This window comes from Mesoplodon densirostris, chromosome 2, assembly GCF_025265405.1.
Source record: "Mesoplodon densirostris isolate mMesDen1 chromosome 2, mMesDen1 primary haplotype, whole genome shotgun sequence".
Lineage (NCBI taxonomy): Eukaryota > Metazoa > Chordata > Mammalia > Artiodactyla > Ziphiidae > Mesoplodon > Mesoplodon densirostris.
This window is the reverse complement of record NC_082662.1, coordinates 97,819,054-97,844,571: the sequence shown is the minus strand read 5'-3', so window position 1 is coordinate 97,844,571 and position 25,518 is coordinate 97,819,054. Positions and strand designations below refer to the sequence as shown.

At 38.4% G+C, this 25,518-nt stretch overlaps 1 protein-coding gene and 1 pseudogene across 1 annotated transcript in view; both read right to left on the bottom strand.

Moving 5' to 3' along the window:
• EEIG2 (EEIG family member 2) overlaps positions 1 to 25,518 on the bottom strand; it is a 110,152-nt gene that overhangs the window by 50,156 nt on the left and 34,478 nt on the right. Inside the window, exon 2 of the mRNA XM_060085982.1 lies at positions 8,942 to 9,062. Within this exon, the coding sequence (XP_059941965.1) occupies positions 8,942 to 9,062 (121 nt within the window). The remainder of the gene's footprint in view (positions 1 to 8,941; positions 9,063 to 25,518) is intronic.
• On the bottom strand, positions 841 to 2,843 carry LOC132481246 (pleiotropic regulator 1-like; annotated as a pseudogene).

Here is a 25,518-nt window from a genome sequence, read left to right as displayed (position 1 = left end):
AGTGGGAGCCCTGAGCTTGTTTTCACTTGCCACCCACTGATAGGGTTTTGACATGAGTCTGCAAGCAATTGATTATGGTCTCTGTGCAGTCAGACCTCTCTGCTAATGATAATCTGTATTTGCAGCCGCTCCCCAGCGCTAGCATCACCACCTCAGCTCCACCTCAGATCATCAGGCATTAGGTTCTCATAAGGAGCGCGCAACCTAGATCCCCCGCATGCGCAGTTCACGGTAGAGTTCGCGCTCCTGTGAGAATCCAACGCAGGCGCTGATTTGACAGGAGGCGGAGCTCAGGCAGTAATGCGAGTGATGGGGAGTGGCTGTAAATACAGATGGAGCTTAGCTCACTCACCCGCCGCTCACCTCCTGCTGTGCGGCCCAGTTCCTAACAGGCCACGGACCAGTACCGGGGTTGGGGACCCCTGTCTTAAAAGGCAGACACACACCTCACCTGTCTACTTCCTGAACAGTATCTAGTGCAGAACTTTATAGAACATGCACTCAAAAACTGTGGAATAAACATACAGAAGACTTCAAATCCTCTAATCCCAAATTATCAGTCACAGATAGCAGTTTTTAAAGGATTAAAAAGAAAGACTGCTCCCCTCAAAACATGTCCTACTACAGTAAGCAGTTTTGTAAGTTAAAAAAAAAAAGGTGTGTTTTAATAAAAGTGATAAATCATTCTATCTTTAGGAGAGTTATGTTCAACAAACCCACATATGCTCGATATCTGCATCTTACCTCCCAGGATCTCAAACTGTTTATTTTAGAAATAAAAACATGGGGAGAGGACAGCTCATTGTAAAATATGAAAAAGTAATGATTCAACCATGTGAGTTTTTGCTTTATATTCCTAGCCAGAGCACAAATGACTGGATATTCTCATCAACACCAAGCTTAAAAAGAAACAAAAAACAAAACTGGAACCACCATGAAGATAACGCCACATTAAAATCTCTTTCTCTTTATAATTTCTGGCTTCCAGCTGACTGGATGAGTTTCTTCTGTTGCTGTATCATCCTCTCCGTACACTTTAATGGTTTTATCAGTTTCAGCTGTTAGTAATCGACTTTCAGACTGATGAAAAGTACAAGCAAATATTCCTGACTCACTGTCCAAAGACCCAGGCTGCACTGCTGCATGAACTCTCTGGAAATTGTGGCCAGTCGTCCAGTCCCAAAGATGCATAGTGCCGTTGTCAGCTCCAGATACAAACACTCCATCAGAATTCACTGTCAGTGTATTAATAATAGCATTGTGACCAGAAAGATTTTGAATGAAACTTCCATCAGGGAATTCCCACTGTTTTATGTTATCTGGAGAACCAGATGCAAATGTGTAATGTCTTGGATGTAAAACCACAGCCCTGGGCTTCCCTGGTGGCGCAGTGGTCGAGAATCTGCCTGCTAATGCAGGGGACACGGGTTCGAGCCCTGGTCTGCGAGGATCCCACATGCCGCGGAGCAACTGGGCCCGTGAGCCACAACGACTGAGCCTGCGCGTCTGGAGCCTGTGCTCCGCAACAAGAGAGGCCGCGACAGTGAGAGGCCCGCGCACCGCGATGAAGAGTGGCCCCCGCTTGCCACAACTAGAGAAAGCCCTCGCACAGAAACGAAGACCCGGCACAGCCAAAAATAAATAAATTAATTAATAAACTCCTACCCCCAACATCTAAAAAAAAAACAACAAAAAAACCCCACAGCCCTGACTGATTTTTTGTGATTTGTTAATGTGACCCTTGTTTTTCCAGCCACCAAATCCCATAATCGCATTGTAGTGTCATGGCTTCCAGTAATAATTTGTGGTTCTGCAGCTTGACACCTCACTGCAGCCACCGTATTAGTATGTCCAGATAAGGTGTGTACGCTGGCTTTAGTTCTCACATCCCAAATCCATGCAGTTGAGTCTCCGCTACAGGTCACCAGTACGTTGATTGTTGGGTGCAGATCCAAACCATACACTGTACTCAGATGTGCGTGATAGTGCCTTATAACCTTATTATACTCAAGATCCCAGCAGTTGACTTGTCTTCTCCACAGGAGAACAGGTACGTGCTCCTTGGGCTCACTATCACACTACGCACCGTACTGATGTGCGTTTTAACTTGCCACTAGCCAGTTAATGAGAGTTTTAACTTGCCACTAGCCAAGTCCCAGATCTTTATAGTTCTGTCAGCAGATCCAGTAACAAACCACTGATTTCCAGCTTCCATAGCAATACATCAAACCCAGGCAAGATGCCCACTGATTACTCTCTAGAGTTTCCACGGTGGGTGCCACTGAGGTTTTGGCATTGTAGGGGCTTTTTTAGCCATCAGTGTGGAGTTCTTGGCATTGCCACTGTCCATAACAACTGCCCCTGCAGGCTGTGACTGGTCAGAAGCCCCAGGGTGTCGGTATTCACCTCCAGCAGGTGCACTATGGTTTGCATCGACCCTGGCTTGAGAAGTTAGTAATGCCACAGCTAAGGACTGTGCAGCTGACTCACTCAGCATTCTTTGGATCTTAGTGTCTGCTGTCAAAGCAACCCCAGGTCCTGGTGGATATGGATGTGTACCTGTCACCAAACATTGAACTTCTTGTCCTTGATTGGCAGGATACTGTTTGTGTCCATATGAATCTGCTGCATTCTGAGGGCCTTTCTCTTTAAGATTTTCTTTTGAGGAAGGCATATGCAACACAGGACCATACTCATTATGCAGCTTGATTGCTATTTCTCGTTTGTGATTGTTCCTCCAAAGGCACAGGTTTTCCATTATCAGCCACAAACATGACATGGGTTCTCTTCAATAACCTGAACACAAGTGTGTGCACAGAATGTTTCTGTACCTCCTCGACCATGACGCCATGGTCTATGTAGTCGCTCCGGCAGGGAAGAAACACTAATCAACAGGATGGAAACCGCCGCCACAGCTCTCCTCACTCACTTTTAAAAATGTGTTTGCTGAATGGAGCTGTCTCTTATCTTTCTTTCATAAACCAGATACACAACGCATTATCTACCATTTCCATCTTTAAAGAGGCAAATTGAAATAAGCTGAAGAGTAATCTATGGTAAAGTCTATTGTTCATGAATATTTGCTATCCCTCCCCTTCCCTGCCCATTTAGTGAGGCTGTGGCCAAGCCACCAGATCTACTCCATTATGAATTACCAAATTTTCCTTCTTTATTAGATTACTGTCATATCATTAATAGCGCTTTTCATCAAACAAAGCAAAACAAAACTTTCTCCAGGTGATCCGTGTCTCTACTGGCTAATTCTTTTCTTTGCTCCCCTTTACAGCCAAACTCTTCAAAAGATTTACCCAAATATGCTGTATCCCACTCTCTGTTCAATCTACTCTAATTGGGCTTTTGCCCTCATTTTTCCCTCTGCAGTGGCTCTAAGGATTGCCAATGATCTCCATTTTTATCAAAGCCAGAGGCTTTGTCTTATCTTACTTAATTTCACAACAGTATTTGACAGGCTTGGCCACTCTGCCTCCTTCCTTATACCATTTTGCTCTTTAAACTTCCAAGGTGCCACCATTGCCTAGTTTTACTCCTACCTCTCTGGCTGCTCCTCACTCTCCTTGGCAAGACCTATTCCTTTATTCAACCTCTGTGGAAAGGATGCTAGTTGTATCCCAACTATCCATTCTCCCCGTCTCCATAATAATAGAATCCTCTATTTTTAGTTGGGCATTGGCTACCCAAAATAAAGTAACTGACTACATTTTCCACTTGCTTTTTGTACTATGGCCGTGTAACTAAGATCTGGCCAAAAGTATACAAGAAGTGATATATATGAATTCCTCCTCCTTTCTTGTACCTGCTAAGTACTTTTATACTACCTCTAAGTGTTTGGTCTAGGCCTCTTGTCTTCTCTATCTACACTTTCTCCCTGGTTTATCCCATTCAGGTCTATGGCTTTAAATAAAAATTGTATGCTGATGACTCCCAAATCCTTATCCCTAGTCTGAACTTCTCCCGAGAGTAGTATTTTAAATGCCTACATGACATGTCCACTTGATGTCTCATAGACACCTCAAATTTAACGTGGCCAAAATAGGCCTACTGATCTCTGTTTATCTGCCCCCAAAATTGCTCCACTTTTGAGTTTTTGCCATTTCAATAAATAGCACAATCATCTACCCATATGCTCAGGCAAAAGGTCTAAGAGTTATTCTCAATTCAATTTCTCTCATTCACTATATCCAATCCATTAGTGGCGGTCTACCTCCAAAATACATCCTGAATCATACCACCTCCACTGTTATAACTCCATGCCAAAACATAAGCATTCCTCACCTGAACTATTCCAATCAGTTAGGTGGTCTCTGTAATTCATCCTTCGTGATCTTAAAAGATCACAAAGTGATCAGCAAAAGTGATCTTACAAGATCACGTCTCTCCTTATTAAAATCCTCAAATTGATTCCAAATTTAATTGGAATAAAATCTAAACTCCTATAAGGCTCTACCTGATCCAGTGACTCCAACCTCATCATCAAGGACTTCCCTTTCCATGTTTTCCATGTTCCAGCTAGGCTGGTCTTCTATCTTTAAACATGTCATATTTGTTGTTTATCCTGCATGAGGTGCACAGTACTTTTGAATCTGTGGCTCAGTATCTTTCATCAGTTTTAGAAGATCCTCAGTCACAATCTCTCACGTCTCCTTCTAGGGCTCCAATTGTGTGTGTGTGTGTGTGTGTGTGTGTGAAACCTTTACACTGTTTCCCATGTCTTACACTCAGTTCTGTGTATCCCACCCTTTTTCTTTCCATGATTTAGTCTGGATATTTTATTTTGTCTTATTTTCCAAGGTTTTCTTCAGTTGTGACAAGCCTGCTGTTAAATACATCTGTTGAGATTTAGTTTCATCTACTTAGCTTTAAATATCAGTTATTGTATTTTTCAGTTCTAGAATTCAATTTGATTTTTTAAATAGTTTCAAGTTCTCTGATTTCCTGTTTTGCTGACTAATTACAATTATTGTAAAAAGCCTGTCTTAGATCTTCTCCAAATCTGTATCTTCCACGGGTCTGTTTTTATTATCTATTTTTCCTTTTGATTTTGGTCATGTAGTCATGTCTTTTAGTATGCTTGGTAATTTGTGTGTGTGACAACTTGAAGAAATAATTTTAGGCTCAGAGTAATGTTATTCTCCTCCAGAGAAGATATATTGATACATTTGCTTCTGGCAAGTAGTAAGGTCAGGGATTGAGCTAACCTTCATCCAAGCAGCGACTGAGCTAATTGGAAGTTGAATTTCAGTTTTTGTAAGGGTCGATCTGTAGCCACTATACTCCTTCTTCTAGGCTGAAACTCTTAGAGAGTCTTAGACTAAAAGCTAAGAGGGTCCCAACTTAAAGCTTAGAGAGTCCCAACTAAAAGCTTGGGGTATTTACCAAGGCTCCTTCTGCTGGTGGGCCCTGGACTCCATTTTTGTCCCCTTAGTCCTGTAAAATTGCCAGAATCTCAGCTCAGCTTCTTAGTCTCTCCATCACTGCTTTTGGCTCAGCTCCTTAGCTACTGCTTACAAATGAGCAAATGCTTTGAGGGTAAAAGCAATGCCAAATGTCAGGCTCATCTCTTTAAGCTTCCCTGGTCTATGATTCTAAGCCTCATAAATCCTTACTGAAGCAGCTTCTGATACCTTCAAGCAGCTATTTTTAATATTTTGTCTAGATTTTCTGGTTGTTCTCAGAGGGAAGGATGGCCTGTAACAAGCCAGTCCATTAATTTCAGAAGCATAAATCCCCAGGTTTATTATAATCTTAGTGTCTGTTATGGAGTGAATTGTGCTCCCTGCAAAAATAGGTTGACATCTTAACCTACAGTACCTCAGAATATGACCCTATTTGGAAACAGAGGAGTCTTTACATAGGTAATCAAGTTAAAATGAAGTCCTAATCCAATATGACTGGAGTCTTAATATAAAATGGGAAATCTGAACATAGACATGCACTGGAGTTAGACAGCTACAAGTCAAGGAAAGACTTGTCTTCAGAGGGAGCATGGCCCTGCTAACACCTTGATTTTGGACTTCTGGCTCCCAGAGCTGTAAGACAATAAATTGTGTCAAGCCACCCAGGTTGTGGTGCTTTGTTACAGCAGCCCTAGCGATCTAGCAAAGGGCTTTTTAACTTTCAGGTCTGTGACAGTTAATTTTATGTGTCAACTTGACTGGGTCATGGGGTGCCTAGATATGTGGTTAAACATTATATCTTAAGGTATTTTTTGCAATGCAGAAAATATTTATACAGTTGACTTTACTAAATTTTCTTTATGGGTTCTCACTTTTACATAATAATTAGATAGGATAGGTAGAGTAAGTTCAGTAAATATTTCCATTTACCAAGCATGGTAAGAGAATGCTAGTGGTTCACCAATATCTCTTCTCCTCTTCTTTAGTGTTGGAATCTGACAGCCACTCAGTTAGAGACTACATTCACAGCTTTTCTTCCAGTTTGGCATGATCACATAGCTAAGTTCTAACCAGTAGGACATGAGCAAAAGCCATTAGCACCACTTTTGAGTCACGCACTAAAAAGGAATACATTTGTTCTCATGTGGCTTTTTCTTCTTTCTCACTGGTGGAGAGATAACAAGACTAAAGCAACTTCCTTGGATCTAAAAATGGGCACCATAGAGTGAAGATGGCAGAGCTGCTCTACCAGCCCTGGATCCCTTGGCTACTACCCTAGAGAGACATACGCTTCTATTTTGTTTAAGTTATTGCATATTTGGGTCTCTGTTTTAGCAGCTTATCATATATGCCTTAACTAATACACCAAACCATTATAGTCTGAAGAACTGGTTTATTTCAGTTGAATAAGCCCTACCTTAAGTAGCAAAAACAAAAAAGAAAAGTTAAAAATAAAGGAATTCTGAGTTATCCTCTACTATAAATTGGTTACATATTTTCCTTTTCTTAAAATTTAAAGACAGATCATCTTTCAAAAATCATGATTTAAACTCCATTTAGAAAAAGTTTCTAAAAAACTAAAGATAGAACTACCATATGACCCAGCAATCCCACTACTGTGCATATACCCTAAGAAAACCATAATTCAAAAGGACACATGTATCCCAATGTTCACTGCAGCACTATTTACAATAGCCAGGACATGGAAACAACCTATATGTCCAACAATAGATGAACAGATAAAGAAGATGCGGTACATATATACAATGGAATATTACTCAGCCATAAAAAGGAATGAAACTGGGTCATCTGTAGAGATGTGGATGGACCTAGAGTCTGTCATACAGAGTGAAGTAAGACAGAAAGAGAAAAACAAATATCGTATATTAACACATGTATGTGGAATCTAGAAAAATGGTACAGATGAACCTATTTGTAGGGCAGGAATAGAGACGCAGACGTAGAGAACGGACATGTGGACACAGTGGGGAAGGGGAGGGTGGGACGAATTGGGAGATTAGGTTTGACATAAATACACTACCATGTGTAAAATAGACAGCTAGTGGGAACCTGCTGTATAGCATAGGAAGCTCAGCTCAGTGATGACCTAGATGGGTGGGATGGTGGGGGTGGGAGGGAGGTCCAAGAGGGAGAGGATATATGTATACATATAGCTGATGCACCTCATTGTACAGCAGAAACTAACACAACATTGTAAAGCAATTTTCCTACAATAAAAAAAAAGTTTCAATGTAAGAGTCACAGCAGGAATTAAGGTAGCAAGGGAAGAAGGTAGAATGATTTACTTATATCTTGGTTAATCCTAATAACTCAATGAGGAAGTTATTATACCCTTATTTGGATGAGGAAAACTGATTTTTAAAAGTCAGGAGAACTGCCTAAGGTTTCACAGTTAATAGATGATATATCTGGGATTCAAACCCAGGTCAATATGATGCCATAAACACTTTCACAGCACCATCCTTCCCTTAAAGAAGCCTCCATTCAACTATTGCTGCACCAAATGACTATTTTAGAGGTCTATTTTCATTAAAGGCTTAAAACCTATAAAACGTATGTATGTGCTTGTGATATATTTTAACTGAGTAAATTAAGCAGTATAAGAGAAATTAAAATATAATCATATACATCATAGTGCTATCAGTTCACTCAAAAAACAGAATAAAAAAGCTAAAAATACAACTTTTTATCCGATACAGAAGGATGAAAAACTGGAGTGGAAAAGAATGAGGCAAGGGACTCTTGCTTTTCATTCTAAATAGTTCTCTATTTAATTTCTGAACATGTATATGTTATTACTTTGGTTATTTAAAAAATGTATATAAAATGTAAAACATGAAGTTTACATTTTAAGGCAAGTAGTTTAATTCACCAGTAGTGGCTTCCTAATGGATTTCTCTTTTTCACCCAAAAGAGGTAGGATATATATATATGATATATATTAAGTTGAAACAATCTGAGATTGCAATTTTTTTAGATTATTGGTAATATGCTTCCACTTAATAAGTGGAAAAGGAACTATATAAAAAAGAAAACATGGACTTAGAATCAGAAAGATTTGTGCTTGAGTTCCTACTTTGTCAGTTATTAGCTAAGCGAATTTGGGCAAGTAACAACCTCTCTGAGCCTTGGTTTTCCTGAAAATGGAAAAAATAACACATATCTTCAGGGTTATTAGACACAAAATATGTAAAGTCCCTAAAACTAGTGCCTAATAAAGAAGAGAAACTTAATGAATGGCAGGATAGAGACATTTACAGCCCCCAAACTAATACAAATAATTATATGTATAGTGATGATGAGATGAAGGTTCTTGAATAATATTTTAATTTATAACTTCAGATTCCTCATCATATTTGCCATAGTAATTTAAATTATGTTGCAAGTGTGAAGTGAAATTACATATAACAGTTCTAACAATAAAGTACAGCTAAATAAAGTGAGTCAGTGACTATGGAACTTATCATGGTTTCTGAAAGGGGAGAAGTACTAGGCTGTTTTTATACCTTCCTCACAGATACTCTGTAGATACAAGGGTCTAGGATGCCTGTGGTGGCACTTGCACTCATTTTGCACATAAATGAGAACTTCTTTCTCCAGTGAACACAGTTTGCTTGCACCACCTCCCTGAGGAAAAAAAAAAAAAAAGAACCAGTTAATTAACTAGTATTGATGACATGTTAAAAAATAAAAAGCACACACAGTCTTTCACTCCAATCTATAATGCAAACATGACATATTAAAAATCAGTACTTGGAAACAATGAAACTTGAAGAAAACAAATTCCTAACAATGTGATCTGAAAATCTTTAGAAAGTTTTATTATCCACAGGAAACTGAAAAAAAAGTGAATTTACTTATCAATTTAATCAATATAAACTGATGCTTCACTATTCATTCATTCAACACACACTACACATTTGTTTGTATTAGATGTGATGAGTATGTGCTAGGTGATTAAAATACGAAGATCAGAATGACAGTGTTTCTAACCTTATAGGGCTTATAGTTTAGTTAGTGTAAGAGACAGAAATATAAACAATACTTATTCTAAAGTGAACTACTGTCACAGTTTCACTCCTATTCCAGCCATAAGAGCAACAGCAGCTACCATTTATGGACAGTTTACCACATGCTATTTTATCTCACAACCCTAGGAGGTAGCTGGCATTATCCTCACTTTACAGGTGAGGAAACTGAAGCACAAGGAGAGAAGATAACTCTAGGTCATTTAGGTAGGAAGTAGCATAACTAGCATTTAAACTAGGCTCATTTAACTCAAAAGTCCACTTGTCTATTTTTTCCAACAACTCTGCTCTTTCAAGTTTCCAGGCCTCTGTACATGCTGTTCCCTCTACCATTCCCTTAGAAAGGCAAGATAATTATTCCTCTAACATCAGAAGAAAAGAAAGGCAGTGGGCAAAAATAAAGACATAGCTGGAGAAAGCAAAAAGGAAAGGCAAGAGAGCCCAGGTTAGTTTTCATTTTCTTAGGAAAGTAATAGATGAGGTTACTTCTACAGGATGATAGTAGCTGATGCGCGAGTTGTTAAGTTTAGATAAAGGCTGAGGACGGTGAAGGTGACAGGGAGTCAACTTAGTAGCTGCCTCAGTGAATAAAATGAGTTTGTATTGGGACAAATCAATTTGGTTTTATGGATTTCTCCATCAATGCACAGAAATCTAAGAAAAAGAAGTGCAAAAACAAATATAATTTAAAAACCAAGTATGTGTTTCTGTGTGGTACGTGCATGTACGTTTACTTATATACATGTAAACAGACATGCAAACAGAGAGGAGGGTGTGTGTTTTATCATAGGTTTAACTGTCATAACTTTAGCTTTTTTTTTTTTCATTAGGAAGCTTTAGGTGATTTAATGAATTATGATATGACGAGAATGTATATGTGTTCTTAGGGGAGTTTCCCTAGAAATCCAGCAGGGGTGCAATTTATCTGTATGGTCACAACACAGGCAGATTGAGAGTTGTTTGGCAAAGGACAGATCTGAAGGTGTTTGTCAGGCAACCTAAGGCATCCACAGTAAGATGAGCAGTAGCTAACCTGTATACTGAAAAATTCAAAAAAATCAATGAATAATAATGAAAATAACAAGCAAGAAAAAATAAAACCAGAATTTTTTTTATTGTTGTTTCCCTCTCAACGTCTCTTGGCCTCAAGACTTGGTCAAGGCATCAGCCATGGCCTCTGGAGCTTCCCAAAAAAGGTATGCAGATATAACAACGTCCCAATACTCCTGGACCCTTCAAGAGTATGCTGAGCTTCAAGGCACCTTGTTGTTTCTGTTACTGAGACCACCGATAGAATGATCAAGGATCAGACATAACATAAAAAAAACCCTGTTATTTTACTTTTCTGATAAAATTACATTAAAACTTCTGGTTAAGGATGGCAGTTTGGGTACCTGTATTAGCCTCTGCTCCCTCCCCAAAATCTTCTAAATTAAAAAAAAAATTTTTTTTGAAGTCACCATCACCAAGGACAAAGAGAACCAGACAGGAGACAAAAAAAAGTGGACAAGGGCAGACAAGTGATAACTGATTAAGCAAATTGAAGAAAGCTGAACCTTAAGCTGGTAATAATGAAAGCCATGAGAAGGAATCTAAAATTGATCTTGAAGTAGAATGAAGGAAGCACAAAAGGCAGAAGGATTGATTGAAAACTGTTTTAGAAACAGAACCTCAGATCCTGTGACTCCTGCAGAAGACTGAGATCATTCTCCCGACAAGGTAAAACAAAGGGATCCCTGAAACACCTGACGTGAGGGCAAGGTATTGAAAATGGCATGATAGCATGACTATATTGGGGGGAGGTGGATTAAAGATGACTCACTGAATGCTGAAGCCTCCAATCTTCTCCCTTAACCTGCCTCCTCAGAATGCTGGAGCCAGGGCACATTCTTCAAGATGTGGAAAGAATATTCCCTGGGGAAGCCAATCAGCCCCAAAGAAAATGAGACGGATGTTGAGGGTTCCCAACAAAACAATCTACAGTGAAAATCTGAATCAGTGAGCACCCGCCATATGCACAAAGCTAATCAACTTTTAGTGCTTTGTAGTAAATGAGCAGACACTTATCTTAATATGAAAGACAGAGATAAAAAAAGAGCAAAAAGCAACTTGAAGAAAACAAAGTCTATGCTGGAAGAAGAAAAGATTCTCAGAGAGAAAAAAAGTACATCTACCATACAGAAATAGGATGCTGTTAAATTTAAAAAAAGGAACATACAGGAAACTAAAAAGTACTCATGGAAATCAAAACTACTGGGCTTGATATTCTGTTTGTCATTCCAGATCCACTCTACCCTTTGCTGTGGCCCAGGAGGCTGGCTTTTACGGACTATATCAACCAGGCTCCCCTGCCCTCTGCCTCTGCATGTGCTAAAGGGACAAATAATGCAAAGATGGAGCGCAGGAGGAGAGAGAAGTTGGTGTATTTTTCTCCTGCTCCTTCCCTGTCAGGCCACATGAAAAACAGGGAGGTGGCTGGGGACTGCAATTTTCCATAATATACCTTGTAGAACTTAGTCTCTAAACTATATACATTTAGGGACTTTCCTGGAGGTCCAGTGGTTAAGACTCCATGTTCCCAATGCAGGGGGCATGGGTTCAATCCCTAGTTGGGGAACTAAGGTCCTGAATGCTGCATGGCGTGGCCAAAAAAAAAAAAAAGCCAAACAAGAAAATAAACTATATGTATTTATAACTTGGTTAAAATAAAAACCAAATTTAAAAAGTTGTCTAGTATTGAATAATCTGAAAATGGGAACAAAAGTATATAACATTGCAAGCCATTTTTTTTCTAACTGCTTTAAAAAAAAAAACCCAAGAACCTTCTTTATTGGCTAATACATGAAAATTAAATGGTATCTTAAAATGTTTTTCAGGGCTTCCCTGGTGGCACAGTGGTTGAGAGTCCGCCTGCCGATGCAGGGGACATGGGTTCGTGCCCCAGTCCGGGAAGATCCCACATGCCGTGGAGCGGCTGGGCCCGTGAGCCATGGCCGCTGAGCCTGCGTATCTGGAGCCTGTGCTCTGCAACAGAAGAGGCCACGTACCAAAAAAAAAAAAAAAATGTTTTTCAGCCAATTATTTTAGAAATTATGTCATAAGTATAAAAAAATCCATTAATACCCAGTGCAAAACCCTAAAACTTTGTTTTATATTCTGCTACTTTTCATTACATTGTGAAACAATTCCTCAGCAATACTAATTACAGAAATACATCTTTAGATTTTTACCTAGTTTAAAATGCCCTTATAATGTAGCAGCCTTTACATACCAAATGGTATATGCTCTCACAAATGGAGGGCCGCTTTGGCCTGAGTAATAAAAATAAGAGAAATCAAGCAAACTTCATATGTGGGTGTTTTTCTTTAAAAAACACATAAGTAGGGCCTCCCTGGTGGCGCAGTGGTTGAGAGTCCGCCTGCCGATGCAGGGGACACGGGTTCGTGCCCCGATCCCGGAGGATCCCACATGCCGCGGAGCGGCTGGGCCCGCGAGCCATGGCCGCGGAGCCTGTGTGTCCGGAGCCTGTGCTCCGCAACGGGAGAGGCCACAGCAGTGAGAGGCCCGCGTACAGAAAAAAAAAAAAAAAAAAAAAAAAAAACACATAAGTAGGAAAGGAGTATCTACAGAAACATTGGTCTAGTTTGGCTAGAGAGTGGAGGAAGGCAACATTAAGTCTGGTAGACTTGGGAAGAAACAAGAGATAAAAAAAAACTTTACCATTACAAATACAGGTAGATAATTGATATCATAGTATAGAATAGAGGTGAAGAATAAGTTTTCATAAAGGATATAATGTTAAATCTTAAGGGAAAAGAGTACGCTTCTATAACCCTATGTTCCCATCTACTTACGACCACTCTCTTTCCCTTCAGATCCAAGCTCTTTGAAGATGATGACAACAACAGTGATAGCATTTATTGAGTGCTTATTATGCAACAGGCAGTGTTGTAAATACTTTACATGTATTAACTCATTGAGACCTCAAAACAACTTTATGAGGAAGGTACTATTAGCTCCATTTTATAGATAAAAAAAAAAAAAAGGAGAAAGTCAGTGACTTGTTTGGAACTGGAATTTGAAGACCTGTCTAGAGTGTAGACATTTTCCTTCCATTTCCTCACCTCTCAGTTACTTTTCCATGCCCTCAATCAGGCTTCTATCCTCCACCACTCCCCTGAAACTGCTCACCAGTGAACAAGTAACTTCCAAATCCAATGAGTTCTTTTTTATTTTCGTAGCTGACTCCTCTTACATGTTCTTGAAATACTCTAGTCCCTTTCTACTTCTGTGACTAGTTCTTCTCAGCTGCTTCTGTCACCGCAAAATGCTGATGTCCACCACTTTAAATGTTGATGTCTCTATCTCTAGCTTTCTTTTCTTTTTACTTTTATGGCCTTAACTACTATGTATACACTGAGAATATATAAATTTAAAGTCTTCTACTTTAGTCATTGGATTAATATATCCACCAATTTACTAGCAATCTCCACCTAGAACTCTTAGTCTCTAGGAGAGGCTTTAGGCCTCTGACCTCTGTCCATAATGGTACTCACCAGTAGGCTGGTTACCCACCAGCTTAACTAATTAGCTAAACTAGTCAATGGACTGCCCAGGTGCATATGTGACAGAGATTGCCAGTTGCTTATCCAATATCCAGTCTCATCTCTTCTTTAAAAACAGAAACCTGGGACTTCCCTGGCGGTCCAGTGGTTAAGACTTTGCCTTCCAGTGCAGGGGGTATGGGTTCGATCCCTGGTCAGGGAGCTAGGATCCCACATGCCTCATGGCCAAAAAAACCAAAGCATAAGACAGAAGCAATATTGTAGCAAATTTAGTAAAGACTCAAAAAAAATCGTCCACATTAAAAAAAAAAAATCTAAAAGAAACAAAAACCAAAACAAACAGAAACCTGATTTTATTCAGAATAGCAATGTGTCCAGTTAAAAGACTGCATTTTCCCATTCTTCCTTGTAGCTTGGGGTAGCCACGGGATTGAGTACAAGCCAATGATATAAATGGAAGTTACTGGGTATAACTTCTAGAAAGGCACAAGAAAAGAAATATAGTTAAGATATGTCCTTTTACCTTTCCTCTTTTCTTCCTTCCTCTACCTAGAAAACTGTAATGACAACAGTTAAGAGTGTCAATAGCCATCCTGGACCATAAGGTTACCTTGAGGAAAAGCAATGTGATGACAGTGCACAGAGACAGAAGAAAGATGGGTCCCAATAATCATGCAGCTCGGTCTCCCTCCAAACTTACACCTTATTATTTAAAATGCTTATTTGGGGTTTTGTTATATGCAGCTTAACCAAATCCTAATTGATATAGCCTAAGACTGATCATTCCCAAATAAAGGAATCTGTAAAATTCAAATGTTATTCTCATCATGGTAGGTGCTCCAGGAATCCCAGAGTCCTGTTCTCCTCATTTAAAATTACTGTATGAAGCAAGACAGAGTAAGAGGTTCCTAGCCCTCATCCTTTTACAGAAACAACTATTTGACAGACATCCACAAACAAAAGTGGTTTTGTGGGAACCTTGGGTTCCAGGTAGGAGGCTGTGACACTCTGATGGAGCCCCAAAACTAAGGAGGGCTGCTTTGCGAAGGCAGGCCTGCACCTCAGTTGGTACTAGATTTATTAATTTCCTTTGGTGATGTCACGTTTACCTGACTCTTCGTGATCCATGTAATCTTGCATGGTGTCTGTGTGTTTGAAAGAGAAGACACCTCTTCCAGTCTTTACAGACTGGTTTTGGCAGGTAAAGACCTTCTCCTGCCAGAAGACTTCAATATCTCACTCAGTATAATGGATCGATCATCCAGACAGAAAATCAGTAAGGAAACAGAACTGGACAACACTATGGAACCAATGGACTTAATAGATATATATAGAACTTTCTATCTATCAGCAGAAGAATACACGTTTTTCTCAAGTGCACACAGAACATTCTTCAGGATCAATCACAAGTTAGGTCAAAAGAAGTCAACAGATTTAACTAGATCTAAATCACTCCAAGTATCTTTTCCAGCCACAATGGAATGAAACTAGATACCAATAACAGTAAGAAGATGGGGAAATTCATAAATATGTTGAAACTAAACAACATACCCCTGAACAACCATTGGTTCAAAGAATAAATCAAAAGAGAATTAAAAAATATCTCAAGACAAATAAAAACAAAACCACAACATACCAAAACTTATGGATTGTAGCAAAAGCATACTAAGTTTACAGCAATAAACACTTCCATTAAAAAAGAAAGATCTAAAATAAACCTAACTTTATACCTCAAAATCTGAAAAAGAAGAAACTAAGCATAAAATTAGAAGACTGAAGGAAATAATAAAGATTACAGAGGACATAAATCAAACAGAAAAGCAACAGAAAAAAATCAACAAAAATAAGAGTTGCCTATATAAAAAGTAAACAAAATCAACAAACCCTTGGCTAGATAAATTTGAAAAAAGAGAGAAGACTCAAATAAAACCAGAAATTAAAGTGGAGATATTACAACAGATGCTTCAGAAATAAAAAGGACCATAAGGGGCTATTATGAACAATTACATGCCAACATATTGGATGACCCAGAAGAAATTAATAAATTCCTAGAAATACACAACTTATCAAACAATCAAGAAGAAAAAGAAAACCTGAACAGACCAATAAAAAATAAGGAGATTGAGTCAGTAATCAAAAACCTCTCTACAAAAAAAAGCCCAGGACCAGCTAGCTTCATGGGTGAATTCTACCAAATACTCAAAGAAGAATACCAAACCTTCTTAAACTTTTCCAAGAAACAAAAAAGGGGGAACACTTTGAAACTCATTTTATAAGCAGCATCATCCTGATACCAAAGCCAGACAAAAACACCACAAGAAAATAAAACTACAGGCCAATATCTCTGATAAAGATAGATGCAAAAATCCTCAGTAAAATACTAGCAAACCAAACTTAACAAAATATTAAAAGGATAAACATATGCAAAATCAATGTGATATATATACCACAGTAACAGAATGAAAGATAAAAAAAACATGACCATCTCAATAGGTGCAGAAAAAGCATTTGACAAAATTCAACATCTATTTATGATAAAGACTCTCAACAAAAGAGGTGCAGCAGGAGCTTATCTGAACACAGTAAGGACCATATGTGAAAAGCCCACAGCTAATACCATAATCAATGGGGAAAAACTGAAAGCTTTTCCTCTAAGTTCTAGTACAAGGTCAGAAAGCTCAGTCTCACCACTTCTCTTCAACATTGTACTGGAAATCCTAGCCAGAGCAGTTAGATAAGAAAAAGAAATAAAAGGCATCCAAATTAGAAAAAAGAAGTAAAATGATCTTTATCTGCATGTGACATTATTCATATATGCAGCAAACCCTGAAGACTCAACAGCAACAAAAAAGATTAGAACTAATAAATGGATTCAGTGAAGCTGTAGGATACAAAAATCAACATTAAAAAAAATCAGGGTATTTTCTAGACACAAACCATGAACTGCCCAAAAAGGAAATTAAGGAAACAATCTTATCCACAATAACAACAAAAAGAATAAACTACTTAGGAATAAACTTAACCAAAGAGGTAAAAAACTTGTAAACTGAAAATTATAAAACATTGATGAAAATTAATGAAGACACAATGGAAAGATATCCTGTGTTAATAGATTGGAAGAATTAATATTCTTAAAATGTCTGTACTTCCAAAAGTGATCTGCAGATTCAATGCAATCCCTATAAAAATCCCAATGGCATTCTTTACAGAAATAGAAAAAACAATCTTAAAATTCACATGTAACCACAAAAGACCCTGAATAGCCAAAGCTATTTTGAGGAAGAAGAACAAAGCTGGAGGCATCACATTTCCTGATTTCAAAATGTATTACAAAGCCACAATAATCAAAATGGTATGGTATTGGCACACAAACAAATATAGACCAATGGAACAGAATAGAGAGCCCAGAAATAAATCCACCTATGTACACTCAACTGATTTTTGACAAGGGTGCCAAGAACACACAATGGAGAAAGAAGAGTGGTGCTGGCAAAACTGGTTATCCAATGCAGAAGAATGAAATTGGATCTGTAATTACCTCACACCATAAAAAAAAAAATCAACTCAGAATGGATTAAAGACTTAAACACAGGACCTGAAACAGTAAAACTATTAGAAGAAAACAGAAAAAAAGCTGCTTGACATTGGTCTGGGCAATGATTTTTTGGATATGATATCAAAAGCACAGGCAACAAAAGCAAAAATAGACAAATGTGATTGCATCAAACTAAGAAGCTTCTGCACTGCAAAGGAAACAATCAGCAGAGTGACAAGCAGCCTATGGAATGGAAGAAAACACTTGCAAACCATATTATGTGATAAGGGGTTAATATCCAAAATATATAAGTAACCTGAACAACTCAATAGCAAAAAACCCAAATAATCTAACTAAAAAATGGGCAAAGGACTTGAAAAGACATTTCTCAAGTGAATATATACCAAAGGCCAACAGATATATGAAAAGATGCTCAACATTGCTAATCATCAGGGAAATGCAAATCACCACAATGAGGTATCACCTCACACCTCTTAGAATGGTTATTATCAAAAAGACAAAAGATAAATGTCAGTAGGACTGTGGAGGAAAGGAAACCTTTGTACACTGTTGGTGGAAATATAAATTGGTAAAGCCAGTACAGAAAATACTGTGAAGGGTCCTTAAAAATTAAAAACAGAATTATCAGTGGATATATGTATATGTATAGCTAATTCATTTTGCTGTACAGTAGAAACTAACACAACATTGTAAAGCAACTATACTCCAATAAAAAATTAATAAAAAAATAGAATTATCATACAATCCAGCAATCCCACTTCTGGGTATACATGCAAAGGAAATGAAATCAGTATCTTGAAGAGACAGATGTATTCCCATGTTTACTGCAGCATTATTCACAACAGCCAAGATATAGAAACAACCTAAGTGTTTGTCAGTGGATGAATGGATAAAGAAAATGTGAAACATATATACATACATATATATATATATGAATATTATTCCACCACAAAAAAGGAAATGCAGTAACATGTATGGACGTGGAGGGCATTATACAAAGTGAAATAAACTAGACATAGAAGGTCAAACACTGCATGATCTCATTTACATGTGGAATCTAAAATAGTCAAACTCACAGAAGCACAGAGAATGGTGGTTGCCAGGGCTGGGAAGTGGAGGAAATGGGGAAATGTTGGTCAAAGCATATAGAATTCAGTTAGGCAAGATAAGTAAGTTCTAGAGATCTAATGTACAGCACGGTGACTATAGTTAACACTACTGCATTGTATACTTGAAATCTGCTGAGAGTAGATCGTATCAGTGAGGTGATGGATATGTTAATTAGCTTGATTATGGCAGTCATTTCACAATGTATATGTATATCAAAACATCAAGATGTACACCTTAAATATAAACAATTTAAATTTGTCAATTATACCTCAATAAAGCTAAAAAAATTACTGTTTGAATGAAATGCTTTGGAACCTATCCATATTTTTCATGACTTGTATAGCCTCACCTCATGAAGTCACAGATAAACTCAGGCCCACTTGCTAGGGATTAAGACACGATCTAGACACATGAATACCGCCTCCCAAGCAGCAGACTGACACATGAGCTAGGACTTTGGAACAGGTTCTTATGTGAGAGTAAGAAAGTCTAATGAGCCAAGAGATCAGGCTGGGATGAATTGCGCTATGCAAAGTATACTCATCTATTAATTAACTCACAATGTGGCACAGTAAAGAATCCTTACTGGAGGAGAAACCCAAAAATGATGAAGGCAGAGGATATGAACCCAGCATAATATTCTGGACAATACACTGCCAACCATAGTAAACAATAAATATTTGTGAACTGAACACATAAATGTCATTCATGGGCTACAAATGAACAGTCCCAGCTACCAATTCCTGCCTGTATTACTTCACAACTATTCCTAAATCAACCTCTTTCATGTGTCTAGCCCCACTACCCTGATTCCATCCCTCAACAGTTCTTCCCTGAAATACGGCAACAGTTTCCTAAATGGCCCCCATGCAAACCTACCTTCCTCATGTTACCAGAGAGCTTCTTCTAAGACACAAATTTGGTAATGTCGTTCCTCTGTTTAAAATCCCTCACTGCTTCCCAATCTCAGATTAGGTCCAACCTCCTTCACATGGCATCTGCATGATTAGGCCCCTGACTATCTTTAGTCTCATCGCTTGATGCCTTCTGTTTCATACTAATTGTCATTTTCAATTTACTTCACACTATTTCTCATCTGTATGCCTTTGTTCATGATGTTTTCTTTCCCTCGTATTCTATCTACTCTCCCTTTCAACTACTACATTCACCAATTTAATTTTAACTCATTTAGATTAGTTATTACCCCCTCTAGGAATCTTTCCCTGACTCAGCCTCCAGGTGAAAGCCTGGTGTCCTGTATGACATGGCCTGCCTTCATCCCCTGAATACATCAGCGTCCACCATACCCTGTCCTAGAGCACTGCCACCCAGGGGAGGGGCTGACAGGAACTGGCTGAGTTGGCCTCCTCCATCATTACATTCAGGCCTCATCCCCCAGGATGTAGTCCTAATTTCCTTTATCCTTGCCTTGTTTCTGGCAGATTCTCCTATGATTATATATTTCAAATGAACCAATATTGTAAAGAAAAAAATTTATAAGACTAAGATATTCCTGACTATGCTCTTTCTTAACAGGAACTCAAGTAGAAATAAATATGTTAATTTAAATAAGCTTTTAGATTTTGTACTATCAAAATAATAGACCTGGGGGCTTCCCTGGTGGCGCAGTGGTTGAGAGTCCGTCTGCCGATGCAGGGGACACGGGTTCGTGCCCCGGTCCGGGAAGATCCCACATGCCATGGAGAGGCTGGGCCCGTGAGCCATGGCCGCTGAGCCTGCGCGTCCGGAGCCTGTGCTCCGCAACGGGAGAGGCCACAACAGTGAGAGGCCCATGTACCACAAAACAAAACAAAACAAAACAAAACAAAAAATAATAGCCCTGGAGTTTGAAACAATTTATCCAAATAAAAAAAATTTTGTGTGCTTAAGGCAATTACTCAGAATTTTCTTTGTGGTAATCTTTAATGCATACACACACACACACACACACACACACACACACAAACAGCTGGCAGAAAGCTGTCCAGACAACACAAACAAAGTGGCCAAGTCAGTTTGTGACAGTTTGTTATACTGATGGGTCACCATGGAAACAAACTCAGACTACTTGGCAACCGAGACAAAAGTCACATTAGTAAATGCTTTCCATTATGTGACTCATTGATTTCCTGTGAGTCTTATACGGTTGCTTAACCATTTTCAAGCAACAAAGGAAAAGAATATGATTCGTGTTGATACTGTGGAAAGCCAAGTATTTGCAAGATAAAGTGATAAAGTTGCTGATTGTGAAATATGTAAGCAGGGGACTTAACAGAAGATAAATGTTGCTATTGCCATTGTTTATGCTTCAAAGAGTCAAAGAAAATCTAAAAAGTCTTAAAAAAATAAAAATAGTATAAAATGAAATAAAAACTATGGATCCATTTTTTATGACTGCTTAGTTACTGTACCAGCGAACTGCATTACTTAATATTCTAAGAATAACTTGCACATGTATACTCTAGGGACATAATAAAATTATGCCATATCTTGGTAATGCAAAGCAATTTTTTTCTGGACTTTTTTCTTTCTATTTAATATTTTTAAAATTAATTTTTATTGGAGTATAGTTGCTTTACCATGTTGTGCTAGTTAATGCATTTTTAACTTGTTAAAAACAGTAATAATGGGCTTCCCTCGTGGCGCAGCAGTTGAGAGCCTGCCTGCCGATGCAGGGGACACAGGTTCGTGCCCCGGTCCGGGAAGATCCCACATGCCGCGGAGCAGCTAGGCCCGTGAGCCATGGCCGCTGAGCCTGCGCGTCCAGAGCCTGTGCTCCGCACCGGGAGAGGCCACAACAGTGAGAGGCCCGCATACCGAAAAAAAAAAAACAGTGATAAAAAACTGCTATGAGGAATGCAAGCTGTTTTGCCAGACAGCATTACTGCATGCATGTTAAGAGCTTGTATCCAGAGCCAGTCTGCCTGCATTCAAATCCTGCTTCTGCTACTTGCCATGTGTCACTCTGGACACAGTCCTTAAACTCTCTGCATTTCCGTTTCCTCCTCTGTGAAACAGGGATGGTAATAGTACTTATACCTCATGGGAATTTTGGGAAACCAAGTTAGTTATTACACTCGGTATTTGAAACCACGCCTGGTTTATAATGGACCTCAATAATAAATGCTAGAGGGCTTCCCTGGTGGCGCAGTGGTTGAGATCCGCCTGCCGATGCAGGCGACACGGGTTCGTGCCCCGGTCCGGGAAGATCCCACATGTTGTGGAGCGGCTAGGCCCGTGAGCCATGGCCGCTGAGCCTACACGTCTGGAGCCTGTGCTCCGCAATGGGAGAGGCCACAACAGTGAGAGGCCCGCGTACCGCAAATAATAATAATAATAATAAAATAAATAAATAAATAAATAAATGCTAGAAATTGTTACTATCAAGGATATAAGTAGTTCTAAGTCCACTTACATTTGCCCTCCACAGAGAAATAATGGTTAAATTTATGAGTAGAGAATTTTCTTCAACATTAATGGAGATTTCTATTTTATGAAAGATATATAGATTCCTGAAAAAATGAACCTTTGGAAACTGAGGCAAAAACAATATTTTGATACTCCAAGGATAAATTAGATCTATAAAGTTGTGACTTTAAAATACAACACTAAGGATTAATGAATCTCTCATACCCCAGAGGTTATTTTTGGCTTGAGGAACTCAGTGGACAGTACCACCGTTCAGTGGAAAAAACTGAACACAAGATTTTTTTTCATTCATTCATTCACTCAGTTGTACATTCATTCATTTTGCTGGTGGTGTTAGTGAGAGAAATGATAATCCAGTTTTGGACATCTTGAGGTTGAGGAACCTGAGAGTCCCTGTGATACTGTAACTTATCAGAAATATATATTTGTTCACTCAGATGACCAAAATATACTTCTCATATATATTTGGTCTTCATCCACTATTTCTGGCTCACAGCTACCCAAACCCTTGGAATGTCCTATGCTGATATTGATAAAGGTGTCTTTTGTTATGTGAATGATGTGACTTTCAGATCTCGCAGGAGGTTGGGGGCTGGTAGCCAGGAGAACCAACTATGTGATTAGAGGATTGGACCTTTCGGTCCCACCCCCTGATTTCTGTGGAGGGGAGAGAGGCTTTAAGGTTGAATCAATAGCCATTGACCAATTATTTAGACAATCCAGACTATATAATGAAGGCTTCATAAAACCCCAGAAGGATAGTGTTTTGGTCCTTTTCCTGAGAGCTTCCACATCAGGGAACCAGAATGTTTCCATGTGCCACCATGCTAGAGTCTGGAACTCTATGGAACACTGACATATAAGATATAGGAGAAGAAGGGGGCAGGCAAAGGAGACTCAAGTGTAACAGAGAGAAACAAAGGAGATCATGTTATCACCAAAAGATTTTTAAGAAGGAATTGCTCAACAAAATCAAATGTGGCAGAGAGATCAAGTAAGATAAAGATTAAAAAGAAGCAACAATGAAGTCACTGATAACACTGACAAATGTAGCTTCGGTGAAAAGGTGGGGGTGAAGGCAGATTACTATGGGAAGTAGAGACAGGGAACACAGACAATAGATTTCAAATATTTTAGTAATAAAGTAGAAAAAATTAGGGTGGCAGCCAGATGGGGATATGGGGTAGAGTGAGGATTTCATTTTAACATGCTTTAGTGTTATAGGAGGGAACCAGGACAGAGAAAAAGTCAAGGATCTGAGAGCGTATGAATGATGGTGCCAGAGGGACTCACTGCTGCGAATGTCAGACGGGATGGGATTCAGACAATAGCTGGGGGGACTGGCCCTGGACAGAAGGGGCTCCTCTTGCATCATGAGGAGGGGAAGAGAAAGGACCAAGCTCCAAAGCAGGTGAGTTTGTCAACAGATCACTGTTCATTGCCCAGAACTGTTCTAATGAGAAATTTCATATAAAAAACAGTACTGCTTGGTATATAGTAGGTCCTCAAATAAATGTTTGCTGAATACTTGCTTGTTAATAATCTGCTGTACATAACAAAAATATGTTTGAAGTCTCATGTAAGAAAGACTGCTGTTCAGTGACTTGTCAGATGTCCTAATGAGAAATTTCATTTTTAAAAAAGTATGTAAAATTATGCCCATTTTTAGAGTATGATAATTGACTAGTTAATAATTGTTTTTATGAGTAAAAATGTTTAAACTCAAATGTGAATTTATGTTTACCTAAAGAGACATGTATTCTTTAAGTTCCCTCATATATACTCACAGATCACTCTTTCTATATACTTTTGGATCACATTTCTAAACATTTAATACAATTAGAATAATATAAAAAAGGAAGACTAGCATCCAGGTCAGTTTACATATAGTTTAGTTTCTTTCTTTTTTTTTTAATAGAAGTATAGTTGATTTACTATACTTGTGTTAGTATCTGGTGTACAGCAAAGTGATTCAATTATATATATATTTTTCATATTCTTTTCCATTATGGTTTATTATAGGATATTGAATATAGTTCCCTGTGCTATACAATAGGACATTGTTGTTTATCCATCCTATATACATAGTTTGCGTCTGCTAGTCCCAATCTCCTAATCTTCTGCACCCCCGCCCCACCGGCAACCACAAGTCTGTTCTCTAATATATAGTTTCCTATTCATAACTTTTCAGCTCATCAGCCAGTCAAAAGGAAAGCAGGATAGCATAATGGAAAGAGAAAAGGACACAGAATCAAGATGTTTTCTAGCATAAACTATATAAGTGACTTTGGACAAATCATTTAACCTGTTGGGACCTCAATTTCCTCATCGAGTAACAAGTGTTGAATTAGGAGCTATGTAGAATCAAAATGAATATTTTTGACAAATATTTTATCATACATGAAAATTAATTTATTTTTCTGTAACTATACACATTCTACATAGCATCACTTCTTCAGTTTCTAGAAAGGACAGTACAGATGAAAATGTCACAATAAAAAATGAAATAACAGGAAAAAAATCCTAATCTAAGAAAAGACCCATACTAAAAATTTAAGAATACTATTATAGTCTAGGAAATTTTAATGAAAAGAAAACTACACAAAGCTTCCCAACTTTCATCAGGTAAAAGTCCTTCAATATATTGAAAATTAAAATCAGGTTATATACATAGGAATGAAACTATGTCCTCCACAACCCTAAAAACAAAGGGACAAGGGACTAACTACAGAACTCAGAAGCAGATGTGAACTATGGATTCCGTATCTAGCCAAAAAATGTATTGTGTATGAAGGAAAAAGAAATATTTTGTGAGGTATGCAAGCACTAAACTAAACAAAACAAAGCAAAAAACTATCTCAAAAAACTATCACAGGTACCCTTTCTGAATAAGACACTTAAAGAATTGTGCAAGAACAAGAAAAATGAATTACAAGTTAGAGCTTAAGAATCAAAAAAAGGCAAGAAACCAATTCAGTATGTTACCTGTTCTCTAAAAAATATTTTACGTTTGAACAAGAGGACTTCTTTTTCCTTTCCTTTCTGAATTGTCTAAAGGCATGTGTGAAAATAACAGCTGTAAACAGTTTCTTCACTTATTCAATCAGCCAGTTTCCAGATCAATAAATGAATGGCCCCTTTTTTGTCTGAAGGCTAAAGGCCAAATTCTTCAACTATGCATTTACCCCTCCAAGGTCTACCCTCAGCCTCTCAAATTTGACCCCCTCTGATTACCTTCGGTGACTTCACCAAACTCAATTATCCATTACTCCCTACCCAGACTCTATGCACACCTGCCTGCATGCTGTTCTTTTCCTTTAGGATGCTTTCTAGCCTTTTCCTGTGATCCAACCTCATCCACATGATATAGGAAAGGAAACAAATCTTAAGACTCA